The 21,563-nt window shown below is 44.4% G+C and overlaps 2 protein-coding genes across 6 annotated transcripts in view; both read left to right on the top strand.

Annotated features, from left to right (window-relative positions):
• The window catches only part of LOC121891932 (nectin-2-like), a 933,424-nt gene that overhangs the window by 676,577 nt on the left and 235,284 nt on the right, over nucleotides 1-21,563 (top strand). The window lies entirely within an intron of this gene.
• The window catches only part of LOC121891924 (histone deacetylase 4-like), a 69,132-nt gene that overhangs the window by 20,651 nt on the left and 26,918 nt on the right, over nucleotides 1-21,563 (top strand). For 2 of the 5 annotated variants that reach the window (XM_042404599.1, XM_042404600.1), the window contains 3 exons: nucleotides 7,834-7,902; nucleotides 16,419-16,765; nucleotides 21,009-21,159. In XM_042404599.1, the coding sequence (XP_042260533.1) occupies nucleotides 7,834-7,902; nucleotides 16,419-16,765; nucleotides 21,009-21,159 (567 nt within the window). Of the gene's footprint in view, nucleotides 1-7,772; nucleotides 7,903-13,283; nucleotides 13,315-16,418; nucleotides 16,766-21,008; nucleotides 21,160-21,563 lie in introns of those variants that run through there. The other 3 variants (XM_042404598.1, XM_042404602.1, XM_042404601.1) reach the window with 3 other exon arrangements.

The following is a 21,563-nucleotide window of genomic DNA, read 5'->3' as shown; positions in this document are numbered from 1 at the left end:
GTTATTTAGCCCTTTGGAAAGTATTTTTCATACTGTACAAGAGCGGTTATGTTAGTTTAACTTAGCATAAAGACTGGAAATGGGGGGAAGTGACTAGTCTTCCTGTCCTAAAGTAACAAAATCCGATTGTTTGCTAACTTCTTAGCTTAGCTTTCTTTTTTAATTCGATTAGTCAATCGACAGAAAATTAATTGGCAACTACTTTGACAAGCAATTAATTGTTTCAGTAATCCAGTTAGAGGATTTACTGCTTACCTTTCTTTTTATAGCACTGTAAACTAAATATTTTGGGGTTTTGTTGCTGGTTGGACAAAATCAGTCATTTAAGGGCGTGTTCTTGGGCTCTGGAAAACTGTGATGACCCACCCATCCCCCTCCAAAAACAAACACCTCATCATGGCCTTTATACAGGGTGGACGCCCCGGTACGTTAGAAAAGCTCTGTTTGTAATTAGTATAAGGACAGAGACTGCAGAGAGGGAACATGAGCTAATGAAAGGAACGGGACGCATCTTTTGTCCCCGTGTCTTTTGTCTCGTCCCAGCCGAGAAACGGGATACAGTGTGTTCTGCCAATGAGCTGTCAGCGGCAATTACGGTTTACACTGCTGCCCCATCCTTGTGCCTTTTTGCGTTTTCGCTAGGCATTCGACCTAGCGACCAAAGCTTTATAGTTGCATCACAAATCTCCTAGCAACCATGTGCAACACCATCATGGACGTCCATTAAGACTCGACTGTGATGGACATTTTTCACCATTTTCTGTCATTTTATAGACCAAACAACTAATTGGATAAATCGATAATGATAATAATAATTTGTTGCCCCAAATTATTATTTTCCCTGTGTCTTTTGTCCCCGTGTCTTTTGTCTCGTCCCAGCTGAGAAACGGGATACAGTGTGTTCTGCCAATGAGCTGTCAGCGGCAATTACGGTTTACACTGCCGCCTCGGAGCCCCATCCTTGTGCCTTTTTGACAAGGTGCTCCACAATGCCTGACACGAAACATGAATGTCCGGCCTGGGCATCAAGGAAATGCTACTGTTATGTGAGCAGATCAAAGTGTGATCCATTCAATGGACTTGAAACATGAAAAACATAAAAGATAGTAATAAAAGTCATATTGATGCACCTGTTACTCTCTATGCATAGTAGATGCAGAGCAGCTGTCATCTCACACATTGTCGGAGTTTGTTGTTGTGAAGCATTCGGCCTTTCAGGTTACATCACAAAAACTCCTAGAAACCATGCGTGGCACCAACATGGACGTCCATTAAGACTTGACTGTAATGGACATTTTTTTCGCCATTTTCTGTCGTTTTATAGACCAAACAACTAATCAGATTAATCGATAATGAAAATAACAATTTGTTGCAGCTCTAATCTCCTGCCTACTCTAACTATTTACTGTATAGACATGAGTGTGGCATCGATCTTCTCATATAATTCTCGCCAAAAATTCAAATTAACATATTTACCAAAATTTCAAACAATTTCTTTAAGCACTATAATCTGTTTCTTTTCTGAATCCAGTCTAAAAACTGGAAGTTTTTTGCTGGATTGTACTGGTGTTATTGTGCACTTTTGCTTTGTGGTCTGTTGGGAGTTTGGGCAGGAATGGCGAGGGACTGCTGCTGACGTCAACAGAACTACGGACGACATAGTGAAGCGTATAACACAACACACACACATATACCCAGGTGTAGGGTTTTCCCTCGCTGGTGTAGGAAAAATGACACAAGAGGCAGTGCACCATACTGTACAGGCATGTGTGTACTCACAAATAAACAATCTTACATTGCTGATGTCACCTACAAGAGATGGTACCCAGGGGTGTCGTAGGTCCCTGGTGTCATAGGTGTTAAACGCCCACACCTCTTGTGATCATGACAAAAAATGGTGGAGGCTGTGTTTGACCCTCTATGTCTTTGGCTCTTATGTTCTCAAGGTAATAGTTGTCATGACCAAAAACTAATCTTGTGGGTTTATTAGGGCAGGCTCTAATAAAACCTGCACTATCACCTTGCTGCTGGCAGTCTTGTACTTCCCCTTATCACAAATGTTAGAGACCGAAACATGATTACTTGCAGGGATATAATTTTCTCTTTAGGATTTTGACATCTTAAACTACCATTTATTTCTACATAATGGTAACTGTTTACCTGTGTTTTTCCCCCTCATGATTGTATATTTTCATTTTTGACAGCCAACAGCTTTCTCCCATTTTTGCCTCATGTGAACCATCTTTGGTCTCAGCCCTGTCTTTGATAAACACTGCAGTACAGTATGCACACAGATCTCTGGATGGCAATAAGTCTATATTATGGATTTGCTTTTTATTACACCTGCCAGATACTATTAAGGAGGCAGCAGTGGCCTAGAGATTTAAGGAACAGTCTTGGGACTGGAAGATCACTGGCTTGAATCCCCGACTGGCTAGTAAATGGAAAAAGTGAATGAGAAGCACTTTTCTTTCACCCAGTAAAAGAAAGTAAGGAAACTGGTCAAGCAGAGCTGCTCAGTGATCCAACAAGGCCATGGTTGACCTACAGTAGGCACGACAAGTGTGTAATTGTTGGATTGTGAAGTGAGAATCTCAGAGATTTAAAGTAAAATGAAAGTAAACACTCCTCTGCAGTGATTGCCTATAGAAATATGTATAAAAGACCAAAGTTTAAACACATTTTCTGCTTTAAATTTACATTTCTCTCATCTGTCTTCCCATTATACAGCCATTCAGTGACCCCTTTTCATCCACTTCTCCAAATGCACGCGATCACACATCACACTGCTTAAATCCAGGGGTGAAGGGGTTAAAAGCTTTCACTGCAATAAAGAGGGCCCGGCTTATCCCTGAGTCTATTTTTAGAAGCACACACACAAGATATGCGCACGTGTGTGCATGGCGGACAAACAATCATTATTTTTGGTCTCCCGTGTTGATTCTCCTCTTCACGACTGAGCGGTGCGCTGCCGTGTGTCGTGCTGCTAAAAATGGAGCATGGGACAAGTGCATGCATGACACAACCGCTGCCTCTTTTGTACAGCGGTCATTGTGATATGAGCATGAGCCTCATCGAAGGTAATTTCAAGCCTTATTGTCACGTTTGTATGCCGTCCACTTGTGCTGACATGTTGTTTCTATCTTACAAAGCCAAATTACGAAATTGTGGCAGATTGCAAAATGCACTTCAGCGGCGTGTTCCCACAATGCCGCACCCTCCCTCCCTCGCTGGAACCAGTGAACAGAGATGAGTTTCCTGCCAGCCAGACAGTTTGTCAGTTCTGTCCTCCCATGTGCCACCAACTTGGCTGAACATGACTACCAGTCCATCCTAGAACAAACCCAGAGGGGTCTCTCGTGCAACGACCGACCCCCCTACACGCACAAGCTCAGCTTTGTCCTCGTGCTCCCACCTCGTCCCGTTGCACCCATCCCCCCCTCCAAAAACAAACACCTCATCATGGCCTTTAAACAGGGTGGACGCCCTGGAACATTAGAAAAGCTCTGTTTTTAATTGGTATTAGGACAGAGACAGCAGAGAGGGAACATGAGCTAATGAAAGGAACGGGACGCATCTTTTGTCCCCATGTCTTTTGTCTCGTGCCAGCCGAGAAACGGGATACAGTGTGTTCTCTCAACGAGCTGTCAGCGGCAATTACGGTTTACACCGCCGCCTCGGAGCCCCATCCTTGTGCCTTTTTGACATAGTGCTCCACAATGCCTGACACGAAACATAGATGTCTGGCCTGGGCATCAAGGAAATGCTACCATTATGTGAGCAGATCAAAGTTTGATCCATTCCTGGACTTGAAACATGAAAAAATATAAAAGATATTTATAAAAGTCATATTGATGCACCTGTTACTCCCTCTGCATAGTAGATGCAGAGCAACTGTCATCTCACACGTTGTGGGTGTTTGTTGTTGTGAAGCATTCGGCCTAGCGACCGAAGCTTTACAGTTGCATCACAAATCTCTTAGCAACCATGCGCGGCACCATCACGGACGTCCGTTAAGACTCGACAGTGTGCAAATAGTAGCAAAATCAGTCTAGATGAAGATAAAATTCAATAATTCATGCATCTATCCATTTTCTGTAGCGCTTCACTGGGTCACTGCAGGGGGTTGAAGCCTAGTCAGGGAAAGACAATGGGCAGATTGATCTGGATGGTTAGAAACACAATTTTGATGCTCTGATGCCCAAGAGCTTTTGGAGCCTCCAATGCGGCTGCCAAAGGGTGCGTTATAACGACCTCTTCACAGTGTTAAATCTCGAAATCCAGTCAAAAGTTAACCAAAAAGTTAACCAAACCAAATCAGAAATCTGACGATTGAAGTTATATTTCATTTAGCTGTTTAGTTTCCTATGATCAGGAACAAAATGAACCAGTACAACAGTAGAAAAAGCTTGTTAAAGTCCGATCAGACAAACCAGAGGTGTCTCGGCAGGTTTTATCCACCTCCGGTTTGTTTTGACCGAACGCTCTTAATCAAGTGGCAGCTTACACACATAAATTTACTGCTTTTTGAACACTAGTTTTGAACGCTCACTCCTTAAATTATAAATGAGCTAACAAATCACATACAAACCCTTATCCAACAGTAATATTAAATTCATAAATCTGAATTTAATGCAGGAATTGCTGTGGAGCTCATCTTTCTATATCCAACAGTTTGTTAGTTTTTGTGACTTTGTGCATCCACTTTCAGCTGCAGCATCTCTGCAGTTTTTTTTTGTGTCTCTCCATTGGTCCGCTGACCTCCTGACTGTAATGTGTTTTGGACGTGCAACAGACACCCGCAGTGTAATTACCAATTCATAACTAATTTGTGATTTTATATCAAATGACAGCATTCACCGAGGAGCACAAAGAAGCGCTTAGACACACCACACCAAATTGCATTACCGCCGTGTTTTTCCGACTCTACCAGCATGAAATGAGGGTCAGATGGTTGTTTCCGACCGTTCACGGGACGCAAACTGGTGGCGGGCTCACACAGGGGTCACCCATTCTCTTTTTATCAGTCGCCATGACGTCAGCCGGTGCCCTCGGGAAGCAAATTTGCGACCCAGAGGAAAAGGCCCTTCAAGGAGAGGCGTGTTTGATTAATCGTATTGTTCCTGTCTGGTTCACCTTGCTCGCTGGAGTCACCCTGGACGAAGCAGCCAGAACGGAAGTGCAGTGAATGTAATGAGGCTGGAGCATCCTTCCTCTCTTTCTCTTTCTCTCTCTGTCACTGTCTCGCTTTGTAAACGGCCACAGTGGCGCACACACACACACACACAGACGTCTCATTTCTCCCTACACAACAAAAGGCCTCTGTCAACACGCAGTACGCCGTCCACGCTGAGACCGGGTCAAACTCTCCTGTCTCCTCACGCTGTCACAAAACCACGACAAAGCTCTCCCCACCATTTGGTTATCTCATTACTCCTGCATCCTTCACCATTTACTCTGCCGATCATAACATGCATGTTTTTTCGACGAGCCGGAGCTGCATTAGCTTGAGTTGACTGACTCTCCGCCTCGGGCTAGCCGAGGCTATTTATAGCTCCCCCGTCTCCCGATGCTTGCCCAGTGGGACCAAGAAGAGAGGAGGATGGAGAGAAAGAGAGAGAGAAGGAGCTGGAGGGGAGGAGGGGGCTGCTGGGTAACTAGGCTACATTCAAGACTGATGGACCCTGTTGCCAAGGTATAGGACACTTCTCCTCTTCATTTTTACGTCGCTCTCCCTCGTGTCTCCCCGCTCTGACTCTTCGGGATGTGTGTTGTCTTGTTTGTACACACCTGTGCTCCCTCCACGTGCATCTCGGGTAACAGCGGTGCGGTTTTGGACTGAAAGCTTATACGCTTTGTCAAACTAACCACAGACAAAGACATCTGTCCCCCCCCCCTTCCCTTCCTCCTCCTCCCTATTCCCCACACTTAAGATGTAAAGCTGCTACCAGCAATTTGTGCAAAACCCGGCGTAGAATTACTCCGAGCCACAGGTGTCATCACACACAGATGCACCTCATTTCCATTGCAAAACGAAGCAGCGTGTGTGCCATTTGAATGGGCTCGTCAAGAGATATCAACTATCCTTGATGGGGATGTGTTTGTTTTTGGAGAGGCACGGACGTGTGAGGCGGCGCGGCCACCTGTTTGTTCTTTTCGCACCTTTTACATAAAGTCTGACACCGCGTATGCACACGAGCAAAAGTTATTTGAATGGCATCCGCGTTGAGGTTGTGTTTTTTTTTTTGTTGTTGTTTTTATGACAATACATCAGGCAGCAATATCTGGCAGCCAGCGGTGAGACGATTTAGGTAAATAAACTCTGTGCGTGCGTTGAGATTTGTTTCGAGCAGGACCAAACGTGATCCCGTCCACACCCAAGTCCTCGCAGGGATTGGTGCATCAGAGGTGCAGCCATTCATGCAAAGTGGTGCGAGACGAACACACACACACACACACACACACACGCACATGCACACACAATCAGATGTACGATGCATCCTTGAGCTTCACGGCTAATTAAGTGTATGTGTGTCTGTGTGTATGTCTGGTCCTGAGAGAATTTCAGAAATAGATCATGCACAGTGAGACGCTCGCCTGTTTTCCTCTCTTTTATTCCTCCAAAGGGATTTTACATGGGTTTTCATCTCCCATCCAAAGGAATAATTGCATGTTTGTGTGCCTCAGATGTGTTTAAGCCTTGTACTGAGAATATATATGGATCAGGTGCTCATGAATAGCTAAAAATACATATTTTATATATATATATATATATATATATATATATATATATATATATATATATATATACATGTGTGTGGGGGTCAGCTTTTTGTGCACTTGCGATTCATGTCAATTCCATCCTCTCCTCCCTTTTTTTTTTGCGCCGTTTCGTTGTTTTTCCTCCATCTTTCCATCGCCTCATCCTCCTCCTCGCCTCCCTCTCCTCTCTCCCCTCCTTACCTCTGTCTTCCCCCCTCTCTCCCCCCCCCCCCCCCCCCCCCCCCCCACCCGATGCGTCCTCTTCCTCCTCCTCCTTCTTCTCCTCCTCCTCCTCCTCCTCCTCCTCCTCCTCCTCCACCCCTCTCTGTCGCTCTGCTTTTTATAGCCATGTCTTCCCAGGGCTCGGCAGCTACAAAAGCCTTTTCATGTTGCCACTATAATTACAGCCTACACACTTGCACACACACACACACACACACACACACACACACCCACGGACACGCATGCATACACACACACACACACGCACGCACACACAGGAGAGGAGTGCAGTGTGTCTTTGTGTCTGCATGTGTGTGCGTTGTGTGTGTGTGTGCGCGCTCCGCATGTGCTGTTATACACAAAAGGGTGAGCTATTTTTACCTCTCTCCCTCCCTCTCCTCCTCTCCACCATCCCCCCCCCCCCCTCTCCTCTCCCCCCCCCCCCCCTCCCCATCTCTCTCTGCCGCTGCTGCCAGCCACATTTGCTATGCTGAGCACAGGCAGTATCAGTCGAGCTCCAACATCCCTCCTCTCGCACACCGAACTCACACACGAGCCGATGAAGGCTGCTCCCTCAGTATCCCTCACATTTCAAGCTGATTCTAGGGCACCTCGGCAGCCAAGGGATCTCCGCGAATTCACAGCTCGCTCTTTCAGCGGGCTCATGGATCAGTCGGTGGCTCGGGCGGCGTTAGCGGCACCGCGGCATGCGCTCGCCACCGTACTGATGACCTGAAGCCCGCCGGCTCGGCTCGGACTCTTAACTGCCTGATTAGCAGGTTTGTTGCTGGAAGCTCGTCTCAATGTTGCGGACCATATTTGAAGCGGAGTGTTCTCTCTCTCCCACAGAGGGGATCCTGGGAAAGGAGCAGCCGCTGGAGGTTCTGAAGACATCGGCGCTCAACCACATCCCAACAGGTTGGACACTATGTGTTTGTGTATGTGTGTGTGCATGAGCTTCTGTAAACCAAAGCCTCTCTGTGTGTGTGTGTGTGTGTGTGTGCACCTATGTAATTTCACTATTAACCACATCCCGCGTGACTTTGCATGCATGTGTGTTCTTCTCAGGATGTGTGTGTGTGTGTTTCAACCCAATTATAATCTCACCTGCAAAAGCTCAGCTCGCGTTCGAACAGCCTTCGCCGGAGAAATAATCAACTCACAAACATCTCATTGTAAAGCTGACAGGTTTCTGGAAGTCTAGAGAAGAGTCCACGCCAACTCCTGCATGTTGTGTTTATGCAGTTATCTCACAAGTGCCCATTTTGTTGAATGGAAAAGCGAGCGGGTCCGAATGTAGGCGCGCTGTTTGTGAGATTACGTGAAACTGTTCTCAAGAGGAAAACCTGCCAGAAACACAGAGCGAAATGAGCAGTTGTGCATCCCGGTGATGCATTTGGTGCAAATTCCTGAGACAGTTTGATAGCCAAAAAAATAAATCAGGTTTTGAGCTACTTCTTATGTACTGGTGTGAGCAAAAATATTGAAAAAAAATAAATAAAAACTGTCTCTGAATCCCCATCTGCTGCAAGTATTCTGTCAGTTGTGTGCAGGGGTGCAGTCAAAACATCACCAAATGTTTTACTGTATTTACAATAGCTTTAAAAATGAAGATCATAGGAGTGAGGAGGAGGAGGAGGAAGGAGCTGAGAGTACAGAAACCAAAAGGGGCACAGAAGGAGATGAGGTAATCTGAAGGAGAAATGAGTCTGAGGTAATATATGCATAATGCATTATCTAATTCCATAATGAGCACGTTTAAACTCTTTCACCACAGCGCACGATTCGGATTTTTTTTTCCTCTTCAAGAATAATGAAAATAGTAAAAAAAAGTGCAATTCATCATTTACTCACCACGCCGCTCTCCAGCTTTTCTGTGGTCTGTGATCTGGCAGATCAGCAGCGAGCAGGTGAAGGTGAAGCGGTTCAGCGAGGTGTCAGAGCTCAGCCAGCCTGTTGCATCAGAAAAAATAAATAAACAACCACTAAGTTTCTTTTTTTTTTTTTATCTTCGTCCCGAACCTCACCGAGGCTTCACATGTTCTCTCATGTTGTTGACGGGGGTGATTTTTTTTTCTGCGTGCCTCCGGCTAGGCTGATAAAATATTGAAATTCACTGGAGTGACTTCATCAGATATTCTCGAAATCTGTTGTCTTGGATACGGAGCGTTTGGCCTCTATGTTGATAGTGTGTGTGTGTGTATGTTTATGTGTGTGTGTGTGTGTGTGTGTGTGTGACCCAGACCTCACCGAAGCACCTGTCCAAGAGCATTAACTCCGCTACTTCGTGGCATCCCTGCCCTCCAGCTTGGAGTACTTTTCTAGTGAAAGCAAAATTAAAGTGTTGCGTGGTTAAAGTCCTGAACGCTTCATGTAGTCAGATCCAGATGGAATGCAAAAAGCAGCGGTTTGCTGCACCTGCAGGGCGACCTCCACGAATCAAAGCAAAACACCTGAGTCTGGCTTCACACTAAGTAGTACCAGTTGTTGCTGTTGCTTAGTGACTCCTTCTTTTGATACCTTGACCTTCAGTCTTCAGCAGGATTTATTTAACTGATCATTCGACCTTATGATAAGTTTGTAGAAGTCTGTTTGGATTAATGTTTAGACAATAAGTTGATTGAAAGAAAATGAACTCTTTTATTAAGCAAAAATGCAAAACAGTGACTTCAAATGCAAAGATTTACTGTTTTTCTCGCTGTTCTATCATTATAAATTGCATGTTTTTGAGCTGTTAGTCAGCTTTTTTGTGGGCATTTTCCACTATTTTCCTTTTAAAAGATAATTATTACCTTTATGTATTTGAAGAGTTATATATATATATAAAGAAAGGATCCAAACACCCAAGAAAGACAGCTCAATACAGTGCACGTCATATTTCTGCTCTCTGAAAACAACCCATCATTCCCTCTCCCTAATCAGTACAGTCATAGGTCGTTCTATCTTTCAGTCCTCCGTGAGCAAACTCAGGACTCGAGTCCCGGGCCAAAGACTCAGATGGACTTCTGCACGTAGTGCCCCTCAACCCTCGCACGTCTTCCCCCTCTACGTCTCCCATGTTGTGTCTCTGCCTCCCTTTCACCCCTCTCCTTCCTCTCAAGCTGCGACGCTGCAGACCGTTGCATGATGTCACCGAGCCTGCGACAAGTCGAAGCTTGCTTTTGGCAGAACAACTCGCTGCACCTCAACACGTCCCTCCGTCACGCCCTCCCTGTTTCTTTTCCCTTCTCCGTCTGTCCCGCCTCGGCTTTTTTTTTTTTTTTTTTTTAAGAGGTCACGGTGCCATTTCGGAGAGCGAGATCACAATCGGCCTCTTATCTTCTCCCGAGGCTTGCATGAAGGGAAAACTCTAATTCAGAGCAGCTGAGAGTCAGCGGGAGAAAGTAACGTAGGCTGATGTTCACCCAACCCACCCTCAGAGACCAATCAGTAAACCGACCGCAGCTATTTTCCACCATCAACAGATGTGCTACTTGTTGCCTCTCATCTCGCCCTGCTGCTAAATTCACTGTGAAACCCTGTGCAGAATATCGTCTCCTTTTTGTCATCTCTTTGCATGGTTAAAGAAAAAGAAAAGATCTCAGCCACATTTTTACTGAGGCTGCTCTAAACAGCTTTGCTTGGCTCAGTATGACATCTATTAAGCCTAACGAGTGTGGTGTTCAGGCAGTCAGACCGTGGGATATACACTCGACGAACCAAGTCTCAAATCAGAGACGCCAGCCCTCCGCATTGTCTGGTATAAATAGATCTGCAATTGGAGCCAGAAGAGTTGTGGAGTGCGCCCGAGGGGTTGTAAACAGATTGTGATTTGTTGCGGGGAGATGGAGGGGAGAAAGGTGGGAGGGAGCTACTGAACTGGGGAAGGACGCAGAGCTGGGCCGGAGGATAGGGCACGAAGAAGAAGAAGCAGGAGGATGGAGGGTAGCGAAGAGAGGAACCTGCTAGTTCTCAGATGGAGAGCGGTTCCAAAGAGTTGTTCAAATCATGAATTATATGCAACTGTCGTGGAGATTCCCTCTCATGCTTAAAAAATGTTCCACATCAAACTTCAGGAAACTTTCAAAAATACTCAAAGGAAAGAAGAGGATAGGAGCAGAAATGCGAGGTCTCTAGTCTTTCTCTTTTTCTCTCTGAAGTCTGATCTGAATCAGGCTTCAGATCCTGAAGGAAACTTTATTTAGAGACAGTGCCTTCAGTCCTGACAAACTCTCGTCAGACGTGCGTTGATCCAGGTAACGTTGTGTAAGAGCTCCTCTGGTCTCCCCCGAGACGACACGTTTGTCTTTGTTTTGGTTTTCTGCAAGTGCCCCCATATTGTCTTCTATCTGGCGCACATCAGTAAACCAAGGTACAGGTTTGACGTCACTGCTTGTATACAAAGATGTGCTGATATCAGAGTTTATCTTTGTCAAGTGGCAGCCAAGTTAGTCTGATAGGCTTCACATTGGCCGTGTTTTTTTTTATATATATATATATATAAGCTGCTCAACAGTGTGCATGCATGCATGATTCCGGTTATTAATGTTGGTTTCTCGATAGTCATTCAAGCAAAATGGTGTTTTTTAATGAACTGTACTGCAACTGTCTTGCCTTTTATTGAGTTTGACCTCATATAGTGCTGCAGCTAATGATTATTTTCATTACTGATTAATCTGCTGAGTATTTCCTCAATAAATCAATGAATAGTTTGGTCCAAAAAACGCTGTAAAATAGTTTCCCGGAGCCCAAAGTGACATTCATATTGCTTGCTTTGTTAAATGAACAGTCCAAAGCGTGATAAATGGTAAATGGACTGCACTTATAGAGCGATTTTCTACTTTTCCAACCACTCAAAGCACTTTGCACTACATGCACAACATTCACATATACATTCATACACTGATAGCAGAGGCTGCCATGCAAGGTGCAAACCTGTTCATCAGGAGGAGTTTCTAACGCTCATTCGAACACACACCGATGGCACGGCCTTCAGGAGCAATTTGAGGTTCAGTATCTTTCCCGAGAACACTTCCGCTGATCTCTGAGCCGCAGCTGCACAAAAAGCCCCAAAAATATTCAGGTTACAATAAATGAAAATGAGGAAAAGCTGCAAATTTTTACATTTCCGAAGCTGAAACAATCAGAATTTTGGTATTTTTGCTTGATAAATTACTTAAACAATTAATAGATGATCAAAATGTGCAGATTAATAAATCATCTAATGAATCAACTGACTAATCATTTCACCTTTAACCTGATAAATATCCATAATGCACGCATGCACCTGAAAATGGACCGCACAGACTTTGTGTCACCGATAATATAAGTTAGAACATGTTATGACTGAAATATGTCTTTGCTGCAGAAGGGTTACACAGTGACATCGAAAATCTAATGAATCACAAGCGGCAAAGTGTCAAATTAAGATCCACGTGATGTTATGACAATAAAACAAAGGCAGCGAAATCAGAAAAAGACAATCAATCAAAGGCATGACTGGGTTAAAAAAGCAACAATAACAAACGTATCTGATACTAATCCCTAATTTTATTATGATCCTCCAATATTTAAATGTCTCGGGAGCCTCCCTGCGGGGAAAGTCCTTACTCGGCTTCACATGAAACCATTTTGTGGTTTGATTTGTTTGGGAAATGCAGGCAAATTCCAGGCCAGGAATTTGAGCACACAGTATTAAACCGCACGAGAGAGAGCGAGAGAGCGAGCGAGAGAGAGAGAGCTTATTATAAGCAGAGAGAGAAGGGACATGGAGCCGACTGGGGCGCCTGCAAGTGAGTGGGAGAAGGAGGCAGAGATATTCGATGCACTACAACCGGCGTGCAGGGTTTTCCTTGGCCTTGGAAGCAAGGAAAGCAGGTTGAGCGAGGAAAAGAGCGGAGAGGGTAAGGAGAGAGAGAGAGAGAGAGACAGAGTGAGTGCTCTGTGTGTGTGTGTGTGTGTGTGTGTGAGTGTGTGTGTGACGTTGGTTCCTGGAAAAGCAGAGGGCTGCAGAATAAACAGGCTGCATGCCTGAGACTGCCCTGTGATGTCACCACTGGGCAAACGAGGGACGAGGGGAGGAGAGAGAAAGGAGTAGAGAGAGAGAGAGAGAGAGAGAGAGAGAGAGAGAGAAACGCCCATCAGGTTAAAACAGCAGAGGGGATGAACGCTGAGCGAAAAGTGACGGAGGTGGAGAGAAGAGAAGTCAGATGAACAGGGAAAGGGAGCCGACTGTCATTCGCCGTGATAGAGTTGAAGGAGGAAGGGAGGAGGAGGCGCGGCGATAAGGTGAAGAGGACGAGGAGAGGAAGCTGCTGAGAAAGAGGAGGAGGAGGAGGAGAGCACTGATGGGTACGTTTAACGACACCACCGATTCCCACCCCTCTCTCTCTCTCTCCCTCTCTCTCTCTCTGTTTCTCTCTCTCTTTCTGCATCTCCCTCTTTTGTGCGGCGAGCAATTAGCACCGCCGGCGACAACGATGCCATGCGAGGTGTGTTTGTGTGTTTTTCGCGTGCGTCACCATCAATAAGTGCGAGGCTGTTTGTGTGTTTGTGTCAGGGACTTCAATACCAGTAGAAGGAACATTTTGTACAGGCAGGAGTGTGTGTGTGTGTGTGAGTTATGGATTCGCATTAGCCAAGACTGGAGTCGCAACGCTTTGACAAGTGCAGTTTTCAGTCATAATCACATCTTTCCTCTCGTGTCTTTCTACTCGCCGAGAGCAAAAAGGTTTTTCTACCTGTACGTCAGCGGTCACAGTGCATGTTTACCTTTGACGTCAGCTTCTAAACTGACCCTGAAGTCTTAATATGGAGTCCTCTCTCCTCTCAGCAAGTCAGTGAAGACTCCTTAATAGTTTGGCGGATCTCAAACTGCAAAGTGACTCATACATCCAGGTGAGATCATGCCGTAGCTGCGAGCTGCAAGACAACTTCTCAAAAAAAAAAGAAAAAAAAAAGTTAGTTAGAATTTCAAAACCTGAGATGTCACCACAGACAAAAAGTTTTCTATATTTTTGTTGTTTTTTTTTTGTGTGTGTGTGTGTGTGTCCTGATGAAAAATCGCAAAACTTTCTGCGCAGGATGATTCACGACTGTAGGAGTTTAGTCTTTACTAACGAGCCCTCTCTCTCTCTCTCTCTCCTTCTCCTTCTCGTCTCATCGACTGCCAAACTGTAACCGTGGTCGCTTCTGAAATGAGCAAAAAAAGGGGGCCAGAGAACAGCCAAAAACGCGAGGCTGCACTGCATTTAATTAAAAATATCGGGCACCTCGTTAGTCAGATTCACCAACGGCTAAAAGCTCGTAGCGACTGAGCCTGTGCCGACTACTGACTCATATGTTGTTGTCATCCCTCATATGATGCTGGTCCCAGAGGACCCGTTGCATGTTGTTGCTCTGTTCTCCTATGGCATTGGATGACGATAGCTAGGTGTGTGTGTGTGTGTATAGGGGGGAGGAGGGAGAGGGGGGTTGTGCGTTTCACCTGCTGCACAACACTGAACGAGGAAGTGCAGTTTTCAAACGCGCCATATGGCTTTATAAAAAAAAACCCCACTCGGATGCACGATTACCGCTCACCTGCATTGACAGTGATGTTCAGAAGAAAGAAGAAAAAAAAAAAAGCTCTTTTCCAAGCTTTTTGATAAGTCTGCAATCCATTAAAGGAATTTTCTACGAATGCCTTTATAGCTTTATTTTTCAAAACGTGGCACGTCTCAGCGAATGATAGATCAGATCTGAGGAGTGTGTGTGTACGTGTGTGTGTGTCTGTGTTGGAGCCCGACAGATGCAGGATACTTGGTCTCGTGTCAAAAAAAAATTGAAAATGAAAAGGTATGAGCAATCCTCGGAGAACGACGTGTCTATTTTTGTCAGTCATCCGTCAAATCAGTCTGTCATAGAGGGGCCCTGAGTGGCTATTTGACAAGTACATGTATTTATGATCATTGCAGCCTCCTTTAAAAGGGTTTTTTTTTCACACTTAAGTTCGTCTAAGGATTGATGGCGACCGTAACATCCCATTTTCTGTCTGGATTTGAGACATATGTGCTTCAAAGTGTAGATTTTTTCATCGGATAATGCTCGCAGTGTTTTTTTTTCTTATGTAAGTGGCTCTGCACCCCCGCTATTAAGTGTGCCACTGATGGCGTGTTTGCCTCTTTATTAACACAAAGTTCCAGGCAAGTATCTCTGGCTCACGCCGCGCTCTCTGTAAACATGTAGGTAAATAATCAGCCAATCGACTCCTATTTATTCAGATTTAATGGGGAGGAAGCCGCGTGATTGGAAGGCTTCCTGTGCAGTGATTTGTGGGTGGCTGGCCCGGCTCAAGGTCTGCACCTCTCAGGGTCAATGCAATCTTTGTCAGATGTCGCCGGGTTTCAACTGCAGCATCGGTCGCTGACTGTGTGTGTGTGCTGCAGGTTTTTTTTTTTTGTGGTGGGGGAAGAAGATTCTGCTATGACTGACCAGCTTTCAGGAGGTCAAAGGTCAGGGTTAGTGTCTTATCTTTTGCCAGAAATGAAAGATTCTACATTTTTGATCTCAGTTGCACATGGCTAAAAAGGTGTTTTATTATCAAATGCTAATTCGAATCAACCCTAATTAATGTTTTTTAATTAATATACACACCATAGTGTTTCTAACTATATGCACTAATGTATTTTTCTGACAAAAACTGCAGGACAGCTGGCGAAAACGAGAGAATTTAAAGCTTTGAATAACCTTTGAAAGCGTTTGATGCTGATATATCCCCGCAGTGTGACGCCAACAGGCATCTTTTTTTTTTTGTGTGTGTGTGTGTGTGTGCGTTCCATCCTGCATCCCCGAGCAGGTAGACGCATTAAATAACATTTCAGAGCTTTGATTAAATCTGATTCAGCCGCACGACGTCTCTTTTCTCGCACTCGTAGTAACTAACACCTTGTGATGCACAGGAAGATATGTTTACACGGTATCTTCTCTTACTGTAGCTTTACAATACGCTTTGCTCCTGTCTCCTTTTTGTATTTTCTTGCTTTTCTTACATTTCAAACAAGAAGTATGAACTGACCGATGAATGGCTTAATCACAGTGAAAGCACTTTATTCATCAGGAGTCTTTTGTCAATGAAAAACATTGATGTCAACTAAGATACTCAATGACTGTAAGAAAACTTTGTGCTTTATTTCACTTGTTTTGATGTTGCTAAAAATAAGCCAGGAGCTGAAGTGAATTAAACTCATTGAGAAGCTGTAAGAGGATGCTTCCCTTCAGTAAAAAATCCTCACATATAAGAAAATATTGTCATGATGTGTTCAGCGTGTCCTTGAGTGTTGAGATGACACATACTATGTTCCGTTTTTCGTCTTTGTGACGTCTGTCAGATACGTAGGAACAAATCATTTAAAGGACAGATGCACCTTCTCCAAAGTGTGTGATCACAACTCTTCTTCTCCTCTCCGTCCCCGCAGTGGACATCAACTCGGCGCTGCCCCTGCGTCTCCCTCCAGCCGCCATCCCCATGGACCTGCGCGTGGACCATCACCAGCACCAACAGCAGCAGCAGCAGCAGCAGCAGCAGCAGCAGCAGCAGCAGGTGTCCTCGCTCTCCCCGCCAGGTCAGCAATCCACGGGCTCCCTGGGAGGAAGCGGGCAGGTTTCGCCGTGCTCCTCCGTGAGGGAACAGCAGCTACAACAGGAGCTGCTGACCCTGAAGCAGAAGCAGCAGATCCAACGGCAGATCCTCATCGCCGAGTTCCAGCGGCAGCACGAGCAGCTGTCCCGTCAGCACGAGGCCCAGCTCCAGGAACACATCAAGGTATATATCATTCGCATTTCTGAAGGATTTATGAACAGAATATTGGAAACGATACGGCAAACATAAAGAAAAGCAACTCAGAGAATGTTTCAAATCAGATTTTCATACTTTCATGAAATGTATAAATCACTGACAAAAACATTTACTGCAGAATTTAGAGTGAATCCTAATAAAATAGTGAGTTTTGCCTCCTTTTTCAGGCTAAGTTAGCAAATTTAACACATCAAAATTAAACAACCATCTGACCATCTGCACACAGGAAGAATATTTCAGGGTTTTTGTGAGTCATTTCAGGAAATATAGTATAATAAGAACAGTACAGAAGAAAATGCAACTCAATTTATGTTTCTCCTAAATCACAAACATCTCACAGTCTGCTAAACCTCAACGTCCTGAGGAGGAATACTAAGATCTTTGGCGTCTAGATAAGCAAGATATAACATATGATTTAAGGTTTGTTTAATATGCGTATATGTCCTCAATTCAAACTTGAATAAAAATGTACTTCTCATGTTCACATCGCAACAGAAATGATGCCTGTAGACATACAGCCTCCCGAAAGATTCATTACAGCGAGAGTATAGTTTATTCTCAAGGAAAAATAGCATCATCAGTCATTAAAGCTGCAGTCCAACAGCAGCCAGGAAACGCTGCACAGAAGAACAAGAGAACATTTTCATTTAACTCCTCCATCAGTCCAACATCAAACCAGCAGACCCGAGGTCCAAACCTATTTAAAACTTTGCTCATAGCTCCTAATATCGTCTGCCACGGGATTCTTCATTAACGGCCTCAAACTCACCAGCAGAGAGAGCGGCTCTCTCGGTTTTAAATCACTTCGCTGGGCGAGTACAGAACAAGAAGGCACTTTGGCTCCATTTACTTCAACTTCAGAGATGGATAACAGCAATATAAGGATGTCTTCAGACGTCTTACGTAACCCGCTACCGCCGTAGTCCTACTTTCAAGATCAAATATATATATATATCGTGTACGTTCAAGAAGAAGCTTCAATACGAGAAGCAAAATCTTTCAAGGGACGTGATTTGTTGTGTTTCGAGTCAGGATCGCTCTACATCTCGAACTGCAGATCCAGCTGGGATCTCATATCGAGCCGGTTTGGTAGTGACCTGGAAATACAAAGTGAATCTAGATCAGCACGCCCACACTCTGAAGCTTTAATACACGGAGGCTCCTGAGAGCACCGGAGTAGTCCTGTGGGGATGAAATATCATATAAAAATATTCTTGTGTTTGTTTTTTTTTAAGAGTATCACTGTTTTATTATGAATTGTAACAGCTGAACTACTTATTTTTTTCAGGATGTCTAAAAATGGATTGTGGGGGAAGGAGATTAGATTGAAACGTGCAGGATTACATTAGTTTCAATGCAGTTTTTTTTTTCTCATTTGCAAGCTGATTCATGCTGGAGGTCTTTTCTTTTCTTTTTTTTTATTTCTTTACTCCTCGCTCGTCTCGTCTCTTTCTGTCTTTGTTCTTTCCTCTCATCCTTTCTTACTGCCTTCCTGTCTACTTTCTTTCTTACTTCCTGTCCTTGTTTATTCTCCTCCTTCTTTTCTCGCTTACTTTCTCGTCCTTCGTCCTCTCCTTTCTGCCCTCTTTCTTACTTACTTTGTCCTCCCGTCTCTCTTCTCTTCCTTCTCTCCAACCTTTCCATCCTTCTTTTTTCCTTCATCCTCACTTTTGGCCTTCTTTCTTCTTTTCCCTTCTTCCTGCCCTCCTCTTTTTTTCCCCTCATCCTTCATGTCTTCCTTTCTTCATTCTTTCCTTTCTGCCTGTTTCCTTTCTTTTCTCTCTCTCCTCCTTACTGTCATCCTTCCTTTTTTCTTTTATCCCTTCTGTCCTGTCTTTCTTCGTTCCTCCCTTCTTCCCTTTTGTCTTAATTTTGTCCTCTCTTCTCTCCCTTCTCTTTTTTCTCCCTTCTTCCTTCTTTCCCTCCTCTTGTCTTTCTTTTTCTTCTCTTCCTGTCTTCTCTTCTTTCATTTCTTCTCATCCTCCTTCTTTTCTTCTTCTCTTACGCACTCTCCTCCTGTCTCCCTTCTTTTCTCGCTTCTTTCCTCTCCTCCTTCCTCACCCTCTTTCCCTGCTTCTAATCTTCCGTCTTTCTTTTCATCCCTCCTTGCTTCTTTCCTCTCTTCCTGACGTCTCTATTTTCTGTCCTTCTCCTCTCTTACTTCCTCGCCGTCTTCCTGTCTTCCTCCTCATTTTCTCTCTTTCCTCTCCCCCTTCCCTTTCCTCTCTTTCTGTCTATTCTTTTTTTAATCATTCACCAATATCTTAGACTTTTAGTTTGATGAGTTTTAGACCTTCAGATGCTTCAGGACAGATACATTTCACATCGTATTAAAACAGCAGGTCAGAAGTAGTATATATATGAACTTTAGTATCTTACTGTCCTTTTTCCTCTTGTGAGACTACTGAGTCTCATCTCTCGGGTCTGTTTTGTGATGTTCAGGGATGAGCGATGCTGTCTGAAGGGCCGTCTGGCCTGTGGTAGGGCTGCAGGACCACTCAGGTGGAAGCCAGTGACGCACAGCCCGGCCAGGGAGGCCCGGCCTCAATCAGCCCCATTCACAGCCCCATGTGTACACACGCACACACACACACACACACACAGGCATTAAAACATACACATCCTCTCAAATGTCAGCAAACACACAGTCACACGCATGCCCAGTCCGCTTCCACATCACGGGGGCAGAACTCCTCATAAAACGAAAGGTATCCTGAAGCTCTTAAGAGTCAAAAGGGGGGAAAAAAGGAAAAAGTCTCACATCTCCGGTCGATCGAGCCACAAGGGTTTTGTGTGTTTGTGTGTGTGTGGGTGGGAGGGTTACTTTGAGCCGCCTTCCCCACCCACTCAATCCCCTATCCCCCAAACCTTGATTGAAAGGCCAAAAAAAAAAAAAAAAAGGATGGAAGCGCGCCAGCCAGAGCGCCGATGTGCTCATCAGGGTTTTTTCTCACGAGCCCTCGCCTCACCTTCCTCTCACCTTCAGCCGCTAATTTATTCACAGACTTATCCCAAACATGTGATTCGCCCCCCCCCCCCCCCCCCCCCCCCCCCCCCCCCTCAAATCGGACGCAACGATAAGAAGAAGAAGAGGAGGGCAGAGTGTCGGTTCCTTGGCACGTCAGAGACAGATCATTATGTAGCCGGTTGAGACAGCTTGCCTTTTTATTTTATATCATAGACACATTAAAGAGTAATCGGGGCTCTTGATTTAATGCCGGAACGTATTAAGGTGAAAGCAGGTTTTGTGCAACACCAACAGTCTGCATTTCTAGCGTTTAATTGATGCTCTTATCCACAGTGATTAGCAGCGAGTTCTGGGTCTCATTCAAGGACACTTTAACGGGAAGAAGAGGTGTCTGCGGGCACGTTTTAGCATTTATTTCTGACCTTTTGGTTACAGGACTAACCGTCAAGCTACCCCCAACCCAAAAAAAAAAAAAAAAGCGAGAAAGGTTAGACTTTGCTTTGTGATCAATAAGTCATAACCAAAAAATACCAAGGCGTACTGCTCTGCAAAAAATTAAAAAAAGCCTTTTAATAAACGCCTACGCATTTCAACTCACCCCGGCCCTGAAGAAGACTGTGAGTTGAAACACGTAGGCGCTAAGCCCGTTTATTAAATGCTTTTTAACTTTTGGAAAGCAGTGTGCCTTGGTATTTTTTGGTTATGACTTATTGATCACAAAGCATAAGTCTTTTTTTTTAGTGTCATCATATGTCCTTGGGTCCAAAGAGCACTCGCATACGTGAAGTAGCAATCCTCAGCCAATCTACTGGCGTTTGCTCTTTCTACAGTCAGACTTCTTCCTTTGGCATAAAAGCCTGAAAAACACAGATTTTTTACATTTAAAGCATTCAGCTGACACTCTACTTTTTCTTATTTGAAAAAAAAAAGTGAGCAGATTGGATGATGTGTCTTGGCAAAGCCTCATCCCCAGTTTAATTGTTTATATTTATTTAATGGCTTAAGCTTGTGGCCTGAGGTTTTTATAGTATTGCAAAGGGTTTATTTTATTGCTTTAAACAGCTGTCCGACTTAATTATTTCAGATGGCAGCTAAAACAGACCAGAAGTAGAATGTAAATAAAAAAAAAAAAGAAAAGAAGGGAAAGTAATGAACTGATTATTAGAATAGACAGAGGTGCTCCACAAGCGCTGAATTGTGGAAGTTTTTATTGACGCGACGCTGATGTTTTTCTCCCTACAGCAGCAACAAGAGCTGCTGGCGTTGAAGCACCAGCAGGAGCTGCTGGAGCACCAGAGGAAAATGGAGAATCACCGTCTGGAGCAGGAGCTGGAGAAACAGCAACGGGAGCAAAAACTGCAGCTGCTGAAGAACAAGGAACGAGGCCAAGAGAGTAAGTTGTAGATGCTGTCACTGCTCGCCAATCAAACCTGTCATGTGTGTGGTTTTTTTTTTCCACATTTATGCCGTATTTTTAGACGCTTTAATTGTTAAAACACAGCTTGAAAATGCAACTGAGTCTGACACCTGGTTCACATTGTTAGTGGGTTTTTTTTTTTTGTTTCTCACCTTCCATGCAACACGAGTTCACACATCACCACATAAAGAGCAGCGACAAACTCGGAAGAGAGAAAACCAGAGAATAGACGTCGTCAGAACAAAAATATCTACAAGAGGTTTTCACAAATATATCAGGGAAACAGAATAAGAAACAGCCACAAATTCTGTGTTAGTAGTTTGTCAGTAGCATCCAGTTTCACCCTAACTCCCTTCATTTTCACATTGCAACCCGGCGTC

The sequence above is a fragment of the Thunnus maccoyii genome, chromosome 24 (genome assembly GCF_910596095.1).
Source record: "Thunnus maccoyii chromosome 24, fThuMac1.1, whole genome shotgun sequence".
NCBI lineage: Eukaryota > Metazoa > Chordata > Actinopteri > Scombriformes > Scombridae > Thunnus > Thunnus maccoyii.
Note: the sequence above shows the minus strand (reverse complement) of the source record. Positions and strands in the feature narration are given on the sequence as shown.